Source organism: Rhinoraja longicauda, chromosome 10, assembly GCF_053455715.1.
Source record: "Rhinoraja longicauda isolate Sanriku21f chromosome 10, sRhiLon1.1, whole genome shotgun sequence".
Classification (NCBI taxonomy): Eukaryota; Metazoa; Chordata; class Chondrichthyes; order Rajiformes; family Arhynchobatidae; genus Rhinoraja; species Rhinoraja longicauda.
In genome coordinates, this window is record NC_135962.1 from 44,090,805 (window position 1) to 44,112,418 (window position 21,614).

The 21,614-nt window shown below is 42.8% G+C and overlaps 1 protein-coding gene across 3 annotated transcripts in view; it reads right to left on the reverse strand.

Annotated features, from left to right (window-relative positions):
* atxn3 (ataxin 3) overlaps positions 1 to 20,917 on the reverse strand; it is a 56,438-nt gene extending 35,521 nt beyond the window's left edge. The window contains exons 1-6 of one of the 3 annotated variants that reach the window (XM_078406778.1): positions 20,869 to 20,917; positions 12,693 to 12,857; positions 10,165 to 10,209; positions 3,865 to 3,950; positions 3,565 to 3,631; positions 1,055 to 1,142 (exon numbers count right to left, since the gene is read on the reverse strand). In XM_078406778.1, the coding sequence (XP_078262904.1) occupies positions 1,055 to 1,142; positions 3,565 to 3,631; positions 3,865 to 3,950; positions 10,165 to 10,209; positions 12,693 to 12,857; positions 20,869 to 20,892 (475 nt within the window). In that variant the 5' untranslated portion in view covers positions 20,893 to 20,917. Of the gene's footprint in view, positions 1 to 1,054; positions 1,143 to 3,561; positions 3,632 to 3,864; positions 3,951 to 10,164; positions 10,210 to 12,692; positions 12,858 to 17,610; positions 17,665 to 20,868 lie in introns of those variants that run through there. The other 2 variants (XM_078406776.1, XM_078406779.1) reach the window with 2 other exon arrangements.
* Between the last annotated feature and the right edge of the window lie 697 nt (positions 20,918 to 21,614).

The following is a 21,614-nucleotide window of genomic DNA, read 5'->3' on the forward strand; positions in this document are numbered from 1 at the left end:
CACAGCATTCTGGGTGTACCCACACTACAAGCACTGCCAAGGTTCAAGGCAGCAGTTCACCCATGTCCTCTCAAAGGGCAATTATGGATTAGGCAACTAAATGCTGGCTTTCCACATCCCATGAAAGCATTTCAAAAAATTAAACCCAAGACGGAGAAATAGTTTAGTTTAGAGATACAGCGTGGAAGCACGCCTTTCGGCCCACCAAGTCCGCGCTGGCCAGCGATTCCCGCACACGAACACTATCCTGCACACACTAGGGACAATTTACAATTTTACCAAGCCAATTAGCCTACAAACCTGTATGCCTTAGCCCATTAGGCCACCGAGGCCTGCTCCATCTGTCATATCAGTAAGACCGTGATCTTACAAGAACATGGACAGCACCCAAAAGCTTCTTTCTAAGTCACACTTTTCCATGGACAATTATGACCCTAATTCTCTATGTTTAATAACCTAGTTATCTCAGCTTGAACACATTCACCCACATTTCTCTAGAATAGGGAATTCCAAAGACTTGGACCGCCAAGAATATAAATCTCTCATCTCATGAATGGAATGCCTGAAGCACCCAAACCCTTATTTCAAGACTTAGCTTCCTATTTCTACCATTTTTCAGTTTCTCAACATTTATCATGCTATACCGTCTCAAAATTGTGCTGAAAGAGATCACATCACATGCTTTTAAATTCGAGAGAGCATAGCTTAAAACTGCATGCGGCTTTATAGATAATTTCCTCTGCGCCACATCAAAAGGCAAGACTATTCTTTCTCAAGTCAGGAGGTTTAAACTGTGCATTATACTCCATGTGTGGAATTAACAATAGTTCACTGGTGCTTTATTTGTCACATGTACAACTACAGAGTGAATTTTTTTTTTGCACATTTACACACGCCATGTTTTTGGCGCCATTTTTGGCACCACAAACCACTGAACAATTGCAACAAGACTTCCTTCTTTTCTTATTCAAAGCCTGTTGCATCAAAAGCTTTATAGACATTTTCTTTATGCAGATTAATAAGATAACTTGCAGGGATGTTGAATAGGGAATACCTTCTTGCTGTAACTGAGCCAGGAACAGAGCGAGGTAAGTGTCGGAGATCAATTCTGGACCCGTCAATAAAGAATTCAGGTTAAACCACTGGTCGGAAAAGAAAGCAACAGTTATTCTTTACATCTGTGACACAGTTACTGGAAAGATGCATCGTCTTCACATTAACCCATCTTAAAGTATTTCGAAGTTTACTCCTTATTAGTCTAACTCTGCTAGAAAATACATCAACTGCGCCACCTAGTGGTATGCCTGAGAAGTATTTGATGTTTTTGTTAATTTAGACTAGACTGCTTGAATCTTAAGAGATTTTACTTTTTTTTTGGTTTTATTGTTCTTTTCTTTGAAAAGTCTTAATAGTTTTTTGAACGTAACCATTTTGAGTGATTATGAATTATTTTAGTGAGTTTGGCTAAGTCGGGGGAGTAGTTTAGCCAGCTGTCTCCTATCCCCATGTGATGATGTAACATGGCAGAGGGCCCTGTCAACACGTGGTACATCATCACTGAGGATTAGGCCAGTTTACCCCTGCAAGGTTGTTGGGGGGAAGCAGTGGTTTGGTTAGGTAAAATTGCACAAGCACACACTTTGTTTTGAGGCTAGCTGATGACCACAAGATTTACCACATTTAACAAGAGGAGGGAGAGGGGTGGGATGGAGAGACAAGGTACTGTCACAACTGTCAAGGCCAACTTAACAGCTGGATACTAAGTGTGAAATGTTCCTAAAGATTGAATGTTTCACCATGCAGAGAATCTGCCACTTGAGGTAACAGAAAATTTGATTTTTCCAATATTAAAGTAGATTATAAATACTCCACTTCAAACATCTGAAATTAGTTGGTTTTAAAGGCTGGGTTTCTTGCATTTCATAATAACATTTATAGGGCGTCTTTAACAAAACAAAAAAAATCATGCTGGTTAAAAAAAATACTGAAGCAATGGAGAAGGTCAAAGAGGTACATTTCCAGAATAACTTTAAAAAGAGTGGACGACAAACTTTAGGCAATGTCAGACTGCAAAACCTAGGTAAATGCAGGCCAATGGGGAAAAAATAAAACAGAGTTAGGATAATCAATAAAAATGCAGAAAGTGTAGTGACAGGTGTAGGATGGAATGGTCAGGAAATGGTTTAAACTACAGGATCAGAAATTAAGCTTTGAGGCATTGGGGAACTGGTGTTATGTGGTAAGGGATAAATGGCCAGTGCAGGATATGATACAAATTGCAGATTTTGCTGATGAAAGGCGAAGGATTTGAACTTAGTAATACAGCATGGAAACAGGCTTTTCGGCCCACAGAGTCCACGCTGACTATTGATCACCCGTACATTTGTTCTATGTCCTATAAATAGGAGCTATTTACAGACGCCAATGAATGTGCAAACCTACACGTATTTAAATGTGGGAGAAAACAGGAGGATCCAGAGAAGGGAGAACTCCGTGGGCACAGTGAGAACATGCAAGCTTTGCGCAGACAATACCCATGGTCAAGATCGAACCCGAGTCTCTGGTGCTGTGAGGCAGCAGCTGCACTTCACAGCACCAGAGGAATTTGATCAGTAAAGAAGTGTAAGAATTATCAAATCTACAAACTACTTGTCATGAAGAGTAGCTGATGGTTTGAAGTAATGGCAGTGACAGGTGGATTGCAATGATGAAGACAAGGGGCGATAGAGAATCAGCTCACAATTCAGTAAACTTTCAAATTCACAGTCTAGTCGGCACGGGCGCAGTGGCGAGGTGTATGGAATTATTGGCAAGGGTACAGAACTTGTGATGCAATCTAAACAAATAGCTGTAGTCCTCTCAGGAAACTGCAGTTCCCCAGGTTGGTTGCTTTACAAGTAGTATTCTGGCTGTGCAGGAGCTGGGAGAGGCAGTACAATGGTAGCGCTTGCATGAGAGGTTGCAGTCACCAAGCTGGTGAGGAAGTGCAAGGATAGATGTTGGGGGCGGGGGGGGATTCAAAACTACCAAGGTAAGGAGGGAAAATATATTTGGTTCCTTTCATATTTATTTGATGATACTCCGGAGTTTGGACCAAGGGGATGTGCTGAAATACTATGATCAATTGTGCCGAAAGCTGCAAATAATATACCATGACACAGTGAATATCATTAGTCTGTTTAGTTAGGGCTATTTTGATGCTGTGAGGGAGAGCAAAACCTGGTTTAGGTGAAAGACAACCAACTTAAATTGCATTTTTGTAGCAATATTTTAAAATTCCTCAATCTTCCCAAAGAAACAAATTTATTTTCACACCTGTTGAAGTTTAAAAAAAATTAAATTAGGAATTTTGCAATAGAAGTCATTCAAACTACAGCACTGTAAAGTCTAGCAAACTATTAGTGGAGCATATTTTTAAAAATATTTTTTTGTGGTCAAATAGAAATAAACAATCATGGGAAATATTGGAAGGAAAATTGTAAATGGAATGCTCTAATTTTTCCTTATTGTGGAGGTGAGAATCAAAATTCTATACCAATTATTTAATGTCAAAGAGTAAACTACCTGATTTCCTAATTTTCGTACTGTAAACCAATGTTCTTTGTAGTTGCATATAAATGCCCTTTCATTTCTGTGGAAACAACAAACATGTGGATAGACCGTAAACCATTTCACACGGAATTTATTGAAAGAATCAATTTAATTTTTCAAAATGCCTAATTCAAAATGGCTATTGTTTATTTGTGAGTTTTAAGAATATAATTTGCAATTCTGAATCCAAAATCTATAAATTAAAATTAAGTCGCATTAACAATAATTGTAATTTCAATCAAAAACACTGTGTTTATATATAATGTGTCTTACATTGGATCAATCCTTAATCGCTGATATTCTGGGCTGTTGAAGAGGGTAATCTCTAACCCCCAGACTCTCAAGGCACTACTAATCACCTGTAGAAATAACATTTATTTGAAAGTGTTTTGGATTTTACATAATTACATTGCAGCCCATTTAAAATACATAATTCTACTAGCAACATCTGTTATAATGCACAGAAATATAAGCATTAAAATATATATTTATCAATAAACCTCTATTGGTTTCGTATTTTGGACATTAATGCATCAATCTGCCCCTTCCCTCTCACATAACAATTAGGAACACAATCTGTGCAGAACTTTTCATTATTTTCTCTGTAGAAACTTCAGTGTCTTCTGTGACCATTCTGTAAACATGTTATAAATAGTATGGCAAATGAGACATTTTCTTCCAAATGTATGAACAGTGCAAGCACAAGTTTCCCAAATGCAATTTTCAATTAATTTTCCAATACCTCTTCAGCACTACCTAAAGCACTTGCACAAGTACCCAAGAATAGGCCCCTGAATCTGTTTTACTATGGATAAAGGAGAGAATTCAGGATAAAGGAGGGAATTTGTGCTTGGAGTCTGGGGATATGAGCAAGGTATTACACAAGTTTTCACTAAGGAGGTCATGGAGGACAGTGATATCCATGTGGAGATTACTAATATACAAGAGAAGTTTAGGATTAAGCAGGAGGGGCTGTTGGGGCTCTTGAAGACCTTTATTTCCTCCCGCCTAGACTACTGCAACTCCCTATAGACTGGGATCAGCCAATCATCTCTGCCCCGTCTGCAATTGGTCCAAAACGCCGCAGCGAGACTCCTGACGGGTACCCGTAAAAGGGACCACATCACCCCGATTCTGGCCTCTCTACACTGGCTCCCAGTACGGTACAGAATCAACTTCAAGCTCCTCCTATTCACATACAAAGCCCTAAACGGGCTTCCCCCCCCCCATATCAAAAATCTTCTAACCCACCACTCTATCTCCAGGTCCCTCAGGTCGGGCGACTTGGGGCTAATGACTATCCCGCGGTCTAGGCTTAAGCTCAGGGGTGACCGCGCTTTTGCGGTTGCAGCTCCTAGACTGTGGAACAGCATCCCTCTCCCCATCAGAACTGCCCCCTCCATCGACTCCTTTAAGTCCAGGCTCAAAACCTATTTCTACTCCCTAGCGTTTGAGGCCCTCTGAGGGGGAACTGTGAACTGTTTATGTATGGGCTGTTATGTTTGTGTGCCATTGTATGTTCGTTCTTAGTACCTGAACTGATGTACAGCACTTGGTCAACGTGGGTTGTTTTTAAATGTGCTATACAAATAAAATTGACTTGACTTGACTTGACTTTAGGGTGGATAAATCCCCAGGACCTGATGGGATCTATTTTAAGTTATTAACAGATTGCAGGAGCCTTGACAAAGATCTTTGTGTCTTCTCTAGTTACAGGCGAGGTCCTGGAGGACTAGAGAGTAGCTTAAGTTGTTCCATTGGTTAAGAATGGAACTGGAGAGAATTCAAGGAGTTATAGGCCAGGGCACATCTCGTCAGTGGTAGGGAGAATTCAAGAGGATTCTTTGGGATCAGATTTACTTTGGAAGAAAATGGGTGAATTAGGGAGTCAGCATGGCTTTGTACACGGCAGTTTGTGTCATACTAACTTGATCATGTTTTTTGAAGAGGGAACAAAGGTGATCAATGAGGGTAGGGTGGTGGATGTTGTCTTCATAGATTTTAGTAAGGCATTTGATGAACTCCCCCATGGTAAGTTGATGCAGAAGATTAAGATGCACAGGATTAAGAGTGACTTTGTTATGGATTCAGAACTGGCTTACTGATAGAGGACAGAGGGTAGTAATGGAAGGACAATATTCAGCTGGAGATTTGCGACCAGTGAAGTTTTGCAGGGATCTGTGCCGGGACCTCTGCTGTTTGTGACATATGTAAATGACTTGGACGTAAATGTAGACGAGTTGGTTAATAAGTTTGCAAATAATATTAAGATTGCTGGGGTCGTGGACTGTGAGAAAGGCTGTCAAAAATATACAGCGGGTTATTGATCAGCTACAGAAATGGGTGGAGAAATGGCAGATGGAGTTTAATTTGGGCAAATGTGAGGCATGGAACTTTGGGAGGTCAAATGTAAGGGGAGAATATATAATTAATGGACGAGCCTAAGTAGCGTTGATGTATAGAAGGCTTTTGGGATCCAAGTCCATAACTCCCTGAAAGTGGCAACACAAGTTAATAAGAGTGGTAAAGAAGGCATTTGGTATGCTTGCTTTCATTGATCGAGGAATTGAGTATAACAGTGTTCGGCACAGACATTGTGGGCCAAAAAACCTGTACTTGTGCTGTACTGTTCTCTGTTCTGTGTGTGATATATTGTAGTAAACCCCAATAAAAGGTTAATCTGTCTTGAAATTGTCAACTGCCTCAATTTTGTTACAAGCCATGATAAATAGAGAGAAGGGGAGAGTGTGGCGAGACCTGTTTCTTTAATTCTGGGTACACAATGGTTCCCCTTGTTTTCACTCGTCAATAGTATGATTCTAAGTTTCAAATTATGTCCTTTTTCATTGTGTTCACTCACAGGATGCAGATGGCACTTGAAACACAGACATTTATTGTCCATTCTTAACTATCCCTGACCTAAGCAGACAGTTAAGTGTGAACCGCATTGGTTGGTTTGGAATCACACAGGCCAATACAGGAAAGAATGGCACATTTCCTTCCCCAAATGACATTAGTGGCTTTTTAAAACAATCCAGTATTTTTTTTGGCTACCACCATCTTTTTAAAAAAATGCTCCTTACAGACAGCATCCACACTTAATTGCTTGAATATAAATCGCCCTAGCTGCTGTGGAAGTTCAAGGTCATCTATGAATCGATCATTCAAAACCCTGGCTGCTTGTCCATAAGTTAACCACTTGCTACTGTGCCTTTAGGGGAGATTAATTTTCACTTAAAAAAATATATATTCATACAATCTTTGGATATGTGGGTAATGCCGGCAAGGCCAGTATTTATTGCCCATCCTTGATTACTCTTGCGAAGGAGTTGAGCCAAATTCTTGAACCATTACAATCCTCCCAGTGAAAGTACTCCCACATTGCTATTATAGAATCACAAAGTCAAAGAGCTATAAAGCCAAGAAACTGCCCCAACAGTCCAACTTGTCCATACTGACCAAGTTACTTAATGTAGCTAGTCACACTTGCCTGCAACTATCCCATATATTTCCAAACCTCTCCTGTCCATGAATATGTCTACGTGTTTTTTAAATGTTGTAATTGTACATACCTCTACCACTGCCTCTGACAGCTTGTTCTCTCTACACACCACCCTCTGTGGGAAAACATTGCCCCTCAGGTCTCCTTTAAATCTTTCCCCTTAACTTAAACCTATCCTTTCTAGTTTTTGAGTCCTCTACTCTGGGGAAAAGATTATGGTTATTCACCTTAGCTACGCCCCTCATTATTATATAAACCTCAGTAAGGTCACAACTCAACCTCCTACAATCCACGGAAATTGTTGGAACCCTGACAAAGTTATTTTTAAATCTTCACCCGCCACTGCTGAAGTGAAAACGTGCTTTTTTTTCCCCAAGAAAGGGAGTAGGGTTAAGCCTGGCATAGATCTGGGTGACAAATTCTGGTGGATATGATTAATCTACACATGGAAAGGTAAGGATTACATACAGATAGTAGTCATGGCTTTGTTAGGGGGAATATTCTTTCCAACCAAATTGATTGAATTTTTCAAAGAAATGACAAAACACATTGATGCATTGCAATTGATATAGACTACATGGAGTTTAGTAAGACCCAGTGTAATAAAGGGAGTGCAGGAATTAGCATCTGATGAGCCAGATGCTGAACCAATGGGTTTTCCAAATAGTCAGATAGTGGATGGTCGCAATGTTACTATAATGTACCAGGGGGATCAGTGTTGGGATCTTATTTATTTTAATAATTTGAACGTGAAACTAGGAGTTGTGATTAGTTTGTTCACAAATGACCCATAAAATGTTAATAATGAGAAAGATTGTCAAAAGCAGCAGGATGGTATTGATCAGTTGATTAGATGAGCAGGTCAATGGCACTTGGAATTTAATCCTGATAAATGAGATGCATTTCAGGAGGACTTGTAAGTGCAGGACATATACAATGAATGGTAGGATTCCAGTGAAAATTGAAGAATAGAGAAACCTCAGTCCAAAGATCTGATTATGCAGGAGCGATAGGAAAGACAGGCTCGCTAGTGCAGACCAGCGGCATCAGCACCTAATTTTAAAGTGAAACAACACTAAATGCTGGAGTAACTCAGCTGACTGTATCAGTCACCTATCCGTGTTCTCAAGAGATCTTGACCCACCGAATGACTCCTGCACTTGGCCTCCTTTTGGAGGGTGAAGGAGGGCACGGTGCACCTTGCCAGTCGGGAGTGGGGTCGGAAGTCAGGGCTCCAAACAGTCAGGGAGACGGTGTGAGCCGGGGATGGGTCGGCAGGTCATTCCATTCACATTCAGTTTACATTTTATATTTGTTTTATTTAAGTTTATGGCACTCCATGGTGCTTTTGAGAGACGGGAGGGATGTCGTTAGCGGGGAAAGGGATAATGTCGTTTCATTATCACGTGAAAATCGGTTAATCCAGAAAGACTATGGAACCAAGGGTGCTGGAAAATCAGTGTTCAACCTGTATTAGCATCCACAACATGAATTACGAAAACTGTTAACCCCACGCAACCACTGCTTCAGTTCTTTAGGGTTCTTTAGGGTTATTTCTGTCTGCAGATTACTTTTAGCTATTGCATGTGGCTGAAGATGTGGCTAACTTGAAACTATAGACTATATGGTCATATTTAATAAATCGATAACTAAGGCAAATTTAATCCTTCCTCATCCCTGGCATACAGAAAATGGGGAGTCAGGGGTTGGAGGGTAAAAACATAGAAAATAGGTGGAGTAGGCCATTCGGCCCTTCGAGCCAGCACCGCCATCCAATATGATCATGGCTGATCATCCAAAATCAGTACCCCGTTCCAGCTTTTTCCCCATATCCCTTGATTCCCTTAGCCCGAAGAGCTAAATCTAACTCTCTCTTGAAAACATCCATTGAATTGGCCTCCACTGCCTTCTGTGGCAGAAAATTCCACAGATTCACAACTCTCTGGGCAAAAACGTTTTTCCTCATCTCAGTCCTAAATGGCTTGCCCCATATTCTTAACTTGTGACCCCTGGTTCTTGACCCCCAACATCGGGACAATTTTTCCTGCATCTAACCTGTCCAATCCTCTAAGAATTTTATATGTTTCTATAAGATCCCCTCTCATCCTTCTAAATTCCTGCGAATAGAAGCCCAATCGACCCATTCTTTCATCATATGTCAGTCCTGCCATCCCGGGAATTAACCTGGTGAACCTACGCTGCACTCCCTCAAAAGCAATAATGTCCTTCCTTAAACTAGGAGACCAAAATTGCACACAATACTCCTGCTGCGGTCTCACCAGGGTCCTGTACAACTGCAGTAGGACCTCCTTGCTCCTAAACTCAAATCCTCTCGCAATGAAGGCCAACATGCCATTGGCTTTCTTCACTGCCTGTTGCACCTGCATGCTTACTTTCAGTGACTGATGTACAAGCACTCCCAGGTATCCTTGCACCTCCCCTTCTCCTAATCTGACACCATTCAGTTAATAAATCTGGTGGTCTGTATACAACTCCAACAAGCGTTTTCTGCCCATGGCTATTTTGCAGTTCTACCCAGACTGATTCTGCAACACCCAAGCTAATGTCTCTCCTTGCTATTGCATTTATCTCTGCTTTAACCAACAATGTCACCCCACCTCCTCTTCCTTTCCGTCTATCCTTCCTGAATATCGTCTACTCCTGCATGTTTAGCTCCCAGCCTTGGTCACCCTGGAGCCATGTCTCCCTAATTCCAACTATATCATATCCTTTAACTACTAACTGCGCGTTCAATTCATCCACCTTATTTCGAATGCTCCTCGCATTAAGGCACAAAGCTTTCAGGTTCGTTTTTCTTTTCTCCCTTCTACCTTTTGCTTCCGTCCTTTTATGGCCCCGTGTCTCCTTGCATTGGGTCCCATCCCCCTGCCCTGTTAGTTTAAACGTGACCTTCCCTACACTCTCTCTCCCGTTAGCTGCACGGATATGCTTCCAGGTTGTTGACTCCAACCCCCACACTTTTTAGTTTAAAACCACCCGTGTAGCACTAGCAAACCTGCCAAATTTATATTTAAAATTAACAGGTTACTGGCGTAAAATTAGATACTTACTTGAATTGAAAAGAATCCACTGTCATCCATATTCCCTGACGGTTGCTTTAAAATGAGAGAGAGTTTGTAAAGATGGGATAATACAAGCATTCATCGTACTGTGACTAAAATTGCCCAATGCTAACTGCCAAACATAGAATTTCAATATCTGACTTATTTTATCAAACAGAGCTGAAAGAATCAACGTAGGAATAATATTTCATCAACATACATAATCAAAATTGTAGTTATAAACCTGCTCTTTACATCGAAAATAATTATTCTTGCAGTTTAGACTATGTTGTGGCACCAAAGTGCACAAGTTAAAATTTCATTTTTGAAAAACAGAAGTTACTCAGAGGAACCTAACTCTCTACTCTGAATTTCTTCTCATGAGCCTGACACAAGTATAAACATTATTTTTGAAAGGGAGATGATAATGTACTGCTGTCCCCGGTTGACAAAATAACACGTTCACAAAATAATGAATTTAGTTAGCGTGTGTTTCTGTTGCACAATCACTTCGATCAAGCAAGAGTTTCAAATCAAATAATTTGGTAATCTCAATCATTTGTTAAAATGGTAAACGGAAACTCCAGTACTCTACACTGTAAAGTGGTGAGGACATTTTATTTATCTTCATCTCCCATATAATGTATTTCTGTTCTCAGTTGGTTTTCAGAGAAGAAATTAAGAAAAGAGGGGAATAAAAGTCATTTGAGATATTCATAAGCACCTACTAAAGACAATACAAGGATATTGCGAGAAATAGCAGGATGGTGCATGGAGACAACTGCATCCATCTACAATTACTGCAATTCAGAAAAATCCACCAAACTACTCCTTGCTTTGTCGGTTTGGATTATTATTACTATAAAATTCCGAAACCATTGGTTAATTATTCAATTATACTGCACTGAAAGTGACTTTCCCCGTTTATGAAAATTGCAGGAATTTTTGACGCCATATATAATTTTTTGTTACTTTGAATTGCTTCTCTGCGGACAAAAACAAACCCCTAGAGTCATAGAGTGATACAGTGTGGAAACAGGCCCTTCGGCCGACTCAACCTCTCCTTATAACTCAGACCCTCTAGCCCGAGCATTGTCCTTGTAAATCTTCTCTGTACCCTTTCCAGCTTGATAACATATTTTCTATAACATGGTGCCCAGAACGGAGCACAATACTCTAAATGCGGCCTTACCAACGACTTATACATAGAAACATAGAAACTAGGTGCAGGAGTAGGCCATTCGGCCCTTCGAGCCTGCACCGCCATTCAATATGATCATGGCTGATCATTCAGCTCAGTAGCCTGTACCTGCCTTCTCTCCATACCCCCTGATCCCTTTAGCAAAAAGGGCCACATCTAACTCCCTCTTAAATATAGCAAATGAACTGGCCTCAACTACCTTCTGTGGCAGAGAATTCCACAGACTCACCACTCTCTGTGTGAAGAAATGTTTTCTCATCTCGGTCCTAAAAGACTTCCCCCTTATCCTTAAACTGTGACCCCTGGTTCTGGACTCCCCCAACATCGGGAACAATCTTCCCGCATCTAGCCTCTCCAACCCCTTACGAATTTTATATGTTTCTATAAGATCCCCCCTCAGTCTTCTAAATTCTAAATTCCAGCAACATGCCCTCCCAACTTCTATACTCAATAGTCTGACTGATGAAGGCCAATGTGCAAATCGCCTTTTAGACCACCATATCGACTTGTGACTCCACCTTCAAGGAACCATGCACCTGCACTCCAAGATCCCTCTGCTCTAAAACACTCCCCAGAGCCCTACCATTGCTAGGAGCAAGGAGGTCCTATTGCAGTTGTACAGGGCCCTGGTGAGACCGGACCTGGAGTATTGTGTGCAATTTGTCTCCTAATGGAGGAAGGATATTATTGCTATTGAGGGAGTGAGTGCAGTGTAGGTTCACCAGGTTAATTCCCTGGATGGCGAGACTGACATATGATGAAATAATGTGTCGACTGGGCTTGTATTCACTGGAATTTAGAAGGATGAGAGGGGATCTTATAGAAACATATAAAATTCTTAAAGGATTGGACAGACTAGATGCAGGAAAAATGTTCCCGAAGTTGGGGGAGTCCAGAACCAGGGGTCACGGTTTAAGAATAAGGGGTTGAACATTTAGGACTGAGATGAGGAAAGACTTCTTCATCCAGAGAGTTGTGAATCTGTGGAATTCCCTGCCACAGGAGGCAGTGGAGGCCAATTCACTGGATGTTTTCAAGAGAGAGTTAGATTTAGCTCTTCGGGCTAAAGGAATTAAGGTATATGGGGAAAAAGCAAGAACAGGGTACTGATATCTGATGATCAGCCATGATCATATTGAATGGCGGTGCTGACTCGAAGGGCTGAATGGCCTACTCCTGCACCTATTCTTCGATGTTTCATTCACTCCGTAGGTCCTGCCCATGTTAGACCCACAACTGTTTGACTTGGAGTTGAGTTGTTAAAATCTAGCTATTGCAAAAGTCTATTTGAAACAATAGAAGTAAACACAGGTTTGATTTAAGACGCAACTTTTACCTGTAAAAATATTTTGTATTCTTCTGTGGTAGTCCCCCCCTCTGCCATTCTTGCTCGCTCCTCTTCATCCAATTGTTGTGCAATTGTAGACAGATCTATGGGGCTGAAGTACTCACCCTGAAGCAAATTGTTGAGGCAATGTTGAGCACAGAGAGACCCTTCTTGCTGCAGGATCAAACAGAATAAAGCACATAAAACTTTCATGTAAACTCTGGGAGCAGTGTCCCTTGGAACATTCTGAAAATAAGTCAACAATTCTCAAAAAGACTCATTTCGTGACCCCTGGTTCTGGACTCCCCCAACTTCGGGAACATTTTTCCTGCATCTAGCCTGTCCAATCCTTTAAGAATTTTATCTAAATTCCAGTGAATACAAGCCCAGTCGACAACTATCCGGAAGTGGCGGCGCTGCCCTGCAGCTGCGGCTCGCCGGCAGTCTGTTTGTCTTTCTTCTTTTCTTGTCTATTTGTTAGTGTTAGATGTATGAAATAGTCTATCTTTAGCTGTGTATATGTGGGGGGTGGTGGGGGAAACCTTTAAAAATCTCTTCCTCAACGGAGATGCGACCCTTTCCGGGTCGTATCTCCGTTTGCGCTGGGAAAAAAACGCGGGGCCTTCCATCGCCCGGTGCGGCTCGGCCGCTGGACTTAACAGTGCCCGGTGCGGCTCGGCCGCAGGACCTTCCATCGCCCGGTACGGCCGAGGGACGGTTCAGCGCCAGGTGCGGCTCGGCCGCGGGACCTTTCATCACCCGACGCGGCTCGGCCGCGGGACCTAACATCACCCGGCGCGGCTCGGCCGCGGGACCTAACATCGCCCGGCGCAGCTCGGCCGCAGGACCTAACATCACCCGGCGCGGCTCGGCCGCGGGGCCTTCCATCGCCGGTGCGGCTCGGCCGCGGGACTTTACAACGCTGGTGCGGCTCGGCCGCGGGGCCTTCCATCGCCCGGCGTGGCTCGGCCGCGGGACTTAGCTGCGCACGGTACGGCCGCGGGGCCTTCCATCGCCCGGCTCGGCCGCGGGGCCTTCCATCGCCCGGCTCGGCCGCGGGATGTTTCAGCGCCCGGTGTGGCTCGGCCGCGGGGACTTGGGCGTGGGGAAGAGAGCGGACGTTTTGTTGCCTCCATCACAGTGAGGGGGTGTTTGGAGTCACTGTGATGGGTGTTTGTGTTGGGGTTATGTGTCTTGTGTTTCTTTTTTTGTGTGACTGCTGGTAACGTAATTTTGTTCGGTACCTCGGTACCGAATGACAAATAAAGGCTCTGTATTCTGTATTCTGTATTGTTTTGTCATTAAAAGACACATCTTAATCTCTTTTTTTTAAATCTTACAGTGGAGATTAAAAAACAAACAAATTGCAGCTCAATCTTCTTACCAAGATAGATTAAAGCTAATCTTGGTATTTTCTATGGCTTAAAAGCTAGGATGTGCTCAAAGGTTCCTTGAAGAAGTGCAACATCCTCAATGACTCCCAGGAACATCTGACCCACGACTGCTCAAAAGGGAGAAGCAGCATTCAGGATAACGTGGCCTTGCTTTAGAATCATATACAACCCCTGAAGCAGAAGAGCACAGTACCTCACAAACTATGCTCACGCCTTGTCTGTCAGCCACCTCCTGCCCATTCGTGGAACAGGCTGCAGTTACCAGGCTCATAAAATCACTCAGAGCGCACAAAACCGAAGCGGTAACAAGACATTTCTCAGGGACCAGCTGCACTAATTACCTGGAATAGCAGATTGTATGATGAATAATTACTTGTTATAGTTTTGTGGCATGTACTAGATGCAGCAGCAGCACTAAAGAGACCCACCATAAACAGAGAGTGGTACCTCCCACTAATTCATTAATTTATAGGATAATTACAAATAAATTAACAGTGAGATTAGGGCACAGGCATTATCCTTAGTCCATTAACCTGCTCACTGAACCAAATAGAATCACTTGTTTAGAGACCAAAAAATCTTGTTAATGGCAATTATTCAATTGAGGTTATTGCACACAAACTTTGTACAATAACTTTGTTATTGCACAAAGCACTGTGAAGTTGAGCACATCTCTCAGGCACAGGCTAACCAGATGAAAAAGTGAAGCAAAGTAAATTAAATAACTGTCATGCCTCTGCCGTCTCTGGAGAATTGGCAAATTAATCAACCAAGCTCAGAGATTCCAAACACTCAATTTCTCCAAAATAAATCTCTCTCTATAATCAAGAGTTAGTAAACTTGTGATACTTCACAAATAATTATAGTATTTATACATCTCATCCCATGAAACCGATAGCCTCCAGTTTATAAATGCCCCGATTTATGCACAGCCCATACATGTGGACTGGGGAAAGAGATTTGCCGCTGCTACTGCGTTGCAGGCAACTGTTTGTTATGCCAAACCCAGGAAGAATCCATTCTAATTAACACAAAAGGATCGGCACGGTGTCCTAGCGGTAGAGTTGCTGCCTTTCAGTGCCAAAGACGCAGGTTCGATCCTGACAACGTGTGCAGTTTGTATGGAGTGTGTACGTTCTCCCCGTGACCTACAAGGGTTTTCTCCGGGATCTTCAGTTTCCTCCCACACTCCAAAGGCGTACAGTTTTGTAGGCTAATTGGCTTCGGTAAAAATTGTGCTTTGTCCCTCATGTGGGTAGGATAGTGTTAATGTGCTGGGATTGCTGGTCGGCGTGGACTCGAAGGGCCTGTTTCCGTGCTGTATCTCTGAACTAAACTAAAGTAAGCAATTTGCAAATTATTTCTGGAGACAAGCTGCCCACACCAGAGGCTGTGTCCTTTTTTTTATACCGTATATGGCATTTAAAACCTTGTCTGCAGAAAAATCCTCTTTCAAGAGTATCGTGCAATACCTAAAAAAGGCTTGGGTTAAATTTGTTAATTTCAACTTTATTATTAAGAATGGCAAATCTCGATTTAACAGGCTTCTCCAGCCTATCTATTCCTAAGGGACAACCTGCCTCTGTGGGCCTCTTTTGCTGTGTGCAAACTTGGTTCACAGCTGCATTTCTGACCTGCAAACTGATTGGGTTATGAACAGTTCTCAGGAATAGAACCCTGCTGTAAACCAGGAAAGACGTTAGCAGCAATGACTTTAAATAAAAGATGTGTTTGGTTAGATGTATGGTGCTGAAGGTGGAGCTACAGTCAAAAAATGGGAGTCCTTGTTATCCAGATGTTCTAGCAAAGAGCATAGGGATAGGGAGATTGTGTCTGCCATGTACCTGCGATGGTAGGCAAACTGCAGTGGATAAAAGTTGTCTGGGAGGTTAGAGTTGATGGGTGTCGTGACCCTCCAGAAGTATTTTACGATGGCAGATGTCAGAGCCACTTTGCAGACCATTATAGCATGCACGCCTTGCCACAATCGACAGGTGACTGTGTGGCTATTCTGGGACTCTCGTTTGATCTGGAATTTTCTCATGGTCATCCTCATGGCTTTGCGAAGATTTCTAGTACCTAGATTTCATGATCAGATTGGGATTGTTCAACTTGGACTTCACCGGGGAGTGGATCTCATGGTCCATCCAGGGTTTCCCGTTAGATAGCACTTGGGTTAAGTTCTTTGGCACACAGTCCTCTGCACACCTAATGAAATAATCTGTGATGGCAGTGGCATACTTATGTTATTGGTTGCAGAGTCCTTGAATATGGACCAGTCCACTGACCGAAAGCAATCACTTAGGAGTTCATCTGTTTCATTGGACCTGGACTGGATAACTTTTGGTACTGGATCCTCATGGTTCAGTTTCTGTATGTCAGCAGGGAATATGAGCAGAGCCAAATGTGGTCAGTTTTCCCAAAATATGGGCGGGGGACTGGAGTGGTAGGCATCGTTGGTGGTTGTCTAGCCATTCGTTAGGGAGTTTGTGCCTCTGGTGGGTCAGGAGACATGTTGATAGTATTTTGATACTGAGATGGCCTAGTTGAAGCCCCTGGCAATGATGAACATAGCCTCAGGGTACTCAGCTTCAAGGCTATCGGTAGCAGTGTATAGATTATCAGGTGAAAGCTTCATGGCTAGATGGGGTAGGATATTAACTGATACTTATTTGTTTTTTTGTAAATGTTCTAACTGATGCTGAAATCCAGCTTTGCTGCATGTTGAAATTTGAATTAAAAATGAGATGAAGTACCAAACCTGACACGATATTTTAACAGAGAATCTTGATACAATATACAAGTCAGAAATTGAGCATTTAGTCCAAATAGTTTGTGCCAAATAGTTTTTCACTGAGACTTTGCATTGTAATATTCTGACTCAAAAATGCTCCATATTTATAGCAAACTAACCTTGTTGTGTTCATCAATAATTGTCAACATTTCCAGAATTACCTTGGACTCTACCAATATCACTTATTGAAGAACAAACTTGGATTACAAAGTATCTTCCTCATAACCTTTCAATCACAAAGGACTTTACAGACAATGGACTAATTTTGCAATGCAAGGACTGATGAAACGTAAGAAAATGTAACTTCTCTCAAACTGCAAGAAAATAAAAATCACAAAATGATCTATTTTAGTGACGTTAGTTAAGTAAGAAATTCTACTTGGGACACTGGAACAGCTACATGGCATTGATGAGGGCAAAGAAAGTATCAATTTTCATGTTTCCTTTGAAAAATGGCCATTCCTTTTAGACAATATTGTTTGTGTATTGCACAAAGGAGCCTATAGAGGTTCAACAATCAAGACTCTGTAATAGGCTCCAACACATGACAGAGGTAAATAGAGAGGCAGAGAGAGACCCCATATCTGATCTGGAGTGGATGTGCTGGAGTGGGTCCAAAGAAAGTTTTTATGAGAATGATGATCCCAGGAATGAGTGGGTTAACATATGATGAGTGTTTGATGGCACTGGGCCTCTTCTCACTGGAGATTAGAAGGATGAGGGGAGATATTTAACTTACCGAATTAATGAAAGGCTGGGATAGAGTAGATGGGGAGAGGATGTTTCCACTGGCAGGAGAGTCTAGGACCAGAATAGCCTCGGAATTAAAGAACGTTCCTTTAGGAAGGAGATGAGACAGAATTTTTAGTCAGGGGGTAGTGGATCTGTGCAATTCATTGCCACAGAATGCCGTGAAGGCCAAGTCAATGGATATTTTAAAAGCAGAGATAGATTCTTGATTAGTAGGGTGCCAGGGATTGTGGGGAGAGGCAGGAGAATAGAGTTAAGAGGGAAGAATAGATTAGCCATGATTGAATGGCAGAGTAGACTTGATGGGGCGAATGGCCTAATTCTGCTCCTATCACTCATGAACTGGCACTGCCGTGACACCTACAAGTCCCTACACATGCTCAGGTCGATAACTCTACACTCACTGGTTAAATCGTTTTGTCCATTTGCTCAGTGTGAAACAAAGATCTTGCATGTCCAGTTTCAATAAACTAAGCTTCACACCATGTCTTATCCATCATTAACGTAACCCATTTCCATTACTGCCTATATCTAAACTGATCATTAGATGCAGCTTCTTCCAGTGCACCTCTTGTAACCCTCTGCACTCGTTCCGTCCAACTTAATTGAACTTTTATTGCCACTTTCCCATCATTACTCTTTACCAATCTATATTCTTAACCAAATGCCAAACATCGCCACACTCTCATTGAAACATACTTTGTGACCCGCCCACCCCACTCCGATATTTCTTCTTACCCCAATAATCTCTCCCCTCTTTTTTCCTTCCCTCTCCTCCCTCTCTCTCCTCAGCTCACCCTTCCTTCAAATCCCTCCCCTCTATTCATCCTCTTTGCTCCATTTCTTTCATTCAGTCCTCCCTCTTAGCTCCTTCCCCACCACTCATCAGTCCGTCCCCCCCGTCCCCCCCAACATTCCAGTTACCATTCACTCTCAGAATCGACTGTCAACCAATATCTTCTGTCATCTATCACCAAGCCAATTTCAGATCCAAATTGCCGTGGATCACAAGTACTTTTTCCTTTGGCTCGGTCTCCTATCGGGGATCCTTGTCAAGGCCGTATTGAAGTATATGTAGACTACAGTGAGTACACTAATCTCATTGGCACTTTGGGACCTGGAAAAATTCAATAAATCATTCAGTCAGAAGTGCCCTAAATAGAATCTGCCTTTTCCTTGGCTCTCCTAGTGCTAATAAATTTAGCTTCTCAGAACTTTCCCCAATAATTTACCTGCCACTGATGTTAGACTAAATTGGTTTAACTCTTCTGCACTTCTTGAATAGAGATACCAAATTTGTTGTCCCAGGGAAAAATTGAATTTTTCATTCTGGCCCCAGCAATCTCTTCCTTTGTCTTTCATAGAAACCAGTGATGCATCCTATCAGGCCTAGGGATTAATCCACCTTTAAGTCTAGTAAAATGTCCAAAATCTACTTTTCAATGGTGATTTATTTTAGAATTCTACCATTGCTGCCCCTCTCCCCACCCCCACCCCAGAATTGTCCAACCACAATGTTCTTTACTATTGTAGATCAGATCTCCGCAGTAAATACAAATGAGAAGCATATCATTAGGACCTCACCTGCTTCCTCTAACACCATGCGCAGGGTGTGGCTTTGGTCTGTAATGAAAATAACTCACTATTTCTCCTGATTACTCCCTTCAATGTAACATAAAATATCTTGTGATTTTTCTTATTGTCTATACTTTTCCCCCCCTTGTCCAGATGTGCTTAACATGAAGGGATCCATAGCCTTGCCGGCCTTCACCATTACTCTCTGAATTCTGTTTCATTTTTGGATGCCTCCCAAGTATACAAGTTGCTGAGCCTAGCCTATCTCTGCGAAGTCCAGACTTATCAATATTGACATCAATCTTCTCCCAGTTCATAGAACATAAAACAGTACAGCACAGTACTGCCCACAATCTGTGCCGAACATGATATCAAGACTAACTCTTACCTACCTGCACATAATCCGTATTCCTCCATTCCTTGCATATTCATTTGCCTATCCAAAAGTCTCTTAAATGTCAGTATCCTATCTGCCTCGGCAACCATCCCAAGCAGCGTGTTCCAGGCACTCACCACCCTCTGTGTAAAATAACTGGATCTCTGCACATCTCCTTTAAACTTTGCTCTCTCGTGTTAAAGCTCTACCTCTAGAATTTGTTTTTTCCATCCTGGGAAAAGAAATCTCCAGGACCCTAATTTCCAATTCATTCTAGTTATTCTCCACAACTAGTTTATTTGTGACTTGACTGCATACTGCTCCTCCATCTACCGCTAACTATTTGGAGGTTTATGGTACACCCCTGCAAAGTAATCACCTGCTTTTTGTTTTGAAGCTTCAGCCATAGAGCCTCATTTGCAGATACCATCCAAAATACCCTCCTTCCTTAATGCATTAAAGGACTTCTTGATCAATATTGTCATTCCATCTCATCCATAATATCGTCCCCCTGTCCCACAAAGATTAACAATTCTGTGCATTGAGTTGTTAAAGTCACAAGTTAATCGTCATCCTCAGTTCAACATCCTTGCAACATCCTGAAGAAGGGTCTCGACCCAAAACGTCACCCATTCCTTCTCTCCCGAGATGTTGCCTGACCTGCTGAGTTACTCCAACATTTTGTGAATAAATACCTTCCTTGCACAAGAGATTCTTTGTATTCTAATGGATGAAACCAGCCTACTATTTTTCCCCATGTGCTGGAGCTTAAGCTTTTTTTTTCATTTGGCTGACACTCTCTTCTTACTCTGTATCCCATTCCCCTTAGTTTAAACTCTCCTCTCCATCTCCCAGTGCTGGATCAGGTGAAACTCTTCCTGTTTGCATTGGTCTCACCTTCCCCTTGTCTCATTACTTTTTTTGTTCCAATTGTTGAAACATTTAACATCTTTTTGGTCGTCTTTTCCAGTATTCCCAGCTGTCAAGCCTTCCAAATTAGCGCCCCTCTTTCCCAGGCCGTTCTGCCTGAAGCCATTTCACCGGTTTTCCACTCTTGCCACCTCGGATAGACGAAGTTATTGCCCTGTCTACCCGACCATTAGTCAACACCCGACACCAGTGCAGCCGTCCGCCTCCCGGTGCACGAAGCCTGGCCTGTAGGAAAGGAATCAGCTCGGGGCCGCCCGGCTTCATTAGATCCCCCTCCACCAAAACATCTCAGAGTGATGCCGCCTCGTCTTGCCTCCCCGCCGCTGGCGTTGACGATTTAAAACACAATTTCCGCCATCAACTTACTTTCTCGTGAAATATCGCCTCCATGATGGATAATGGACCATCGTCCTGTGCGGCGTGACCCGCCAGGTCAAACCTCACAAACCAATCAGCTCTGCACTGGGGACACCGCCGGGGCGGCAGGGCGGAGCTCTGCGCTGGGGACACCGGCGGCGGGGCGGAGCTCTGCACTGGGGACACAGCGTGCTGGAGTAACTCAACAGGTCAGGCAGCGTGTCTGGAGGACATGCACGGGCAACGTTTCCCTTCTTCTTATGTACTGGGACCACTGCGGGATGAGAGGGCGGAGCTCTGCACTGGGGACACAGCCGGGCTTGAGAGGGCGGAGCTCTGCCACGGGGACACAGAGTGCTCGAGTTACTCAGCGGGGTCAGGCAGCGTCTCTGAAGAACATGGTTAGGTGAGACTCTTCTTCTCCTTCTGCACGGGGAACACTGCCGAGATGAGAAAGCATAGCTCTACATTGGGGACAACGCCGAGGTTGAGAGGGCGGAGCTCTGCACAGGAGACACTGCCGGGATGAGAGTATGGCTCAGCAGCCAGGGAGAAGCTCTGCAATGGGAACTGTGGCAGCAATGACTGAGCCGAGTTCTGCACCGAAGACAGGTGAGCGTTTTTTTGATAGGCCTATGGTTGAACAAAGGCCAGAGATGAAAAAAACACAAAAGGTGTGAGATAAGGATAGATGTATGGATTGTGAAGCTGGAGTAGGGAATATAGGTGGAAGGAATGGGCGAGTCAAATGTGTT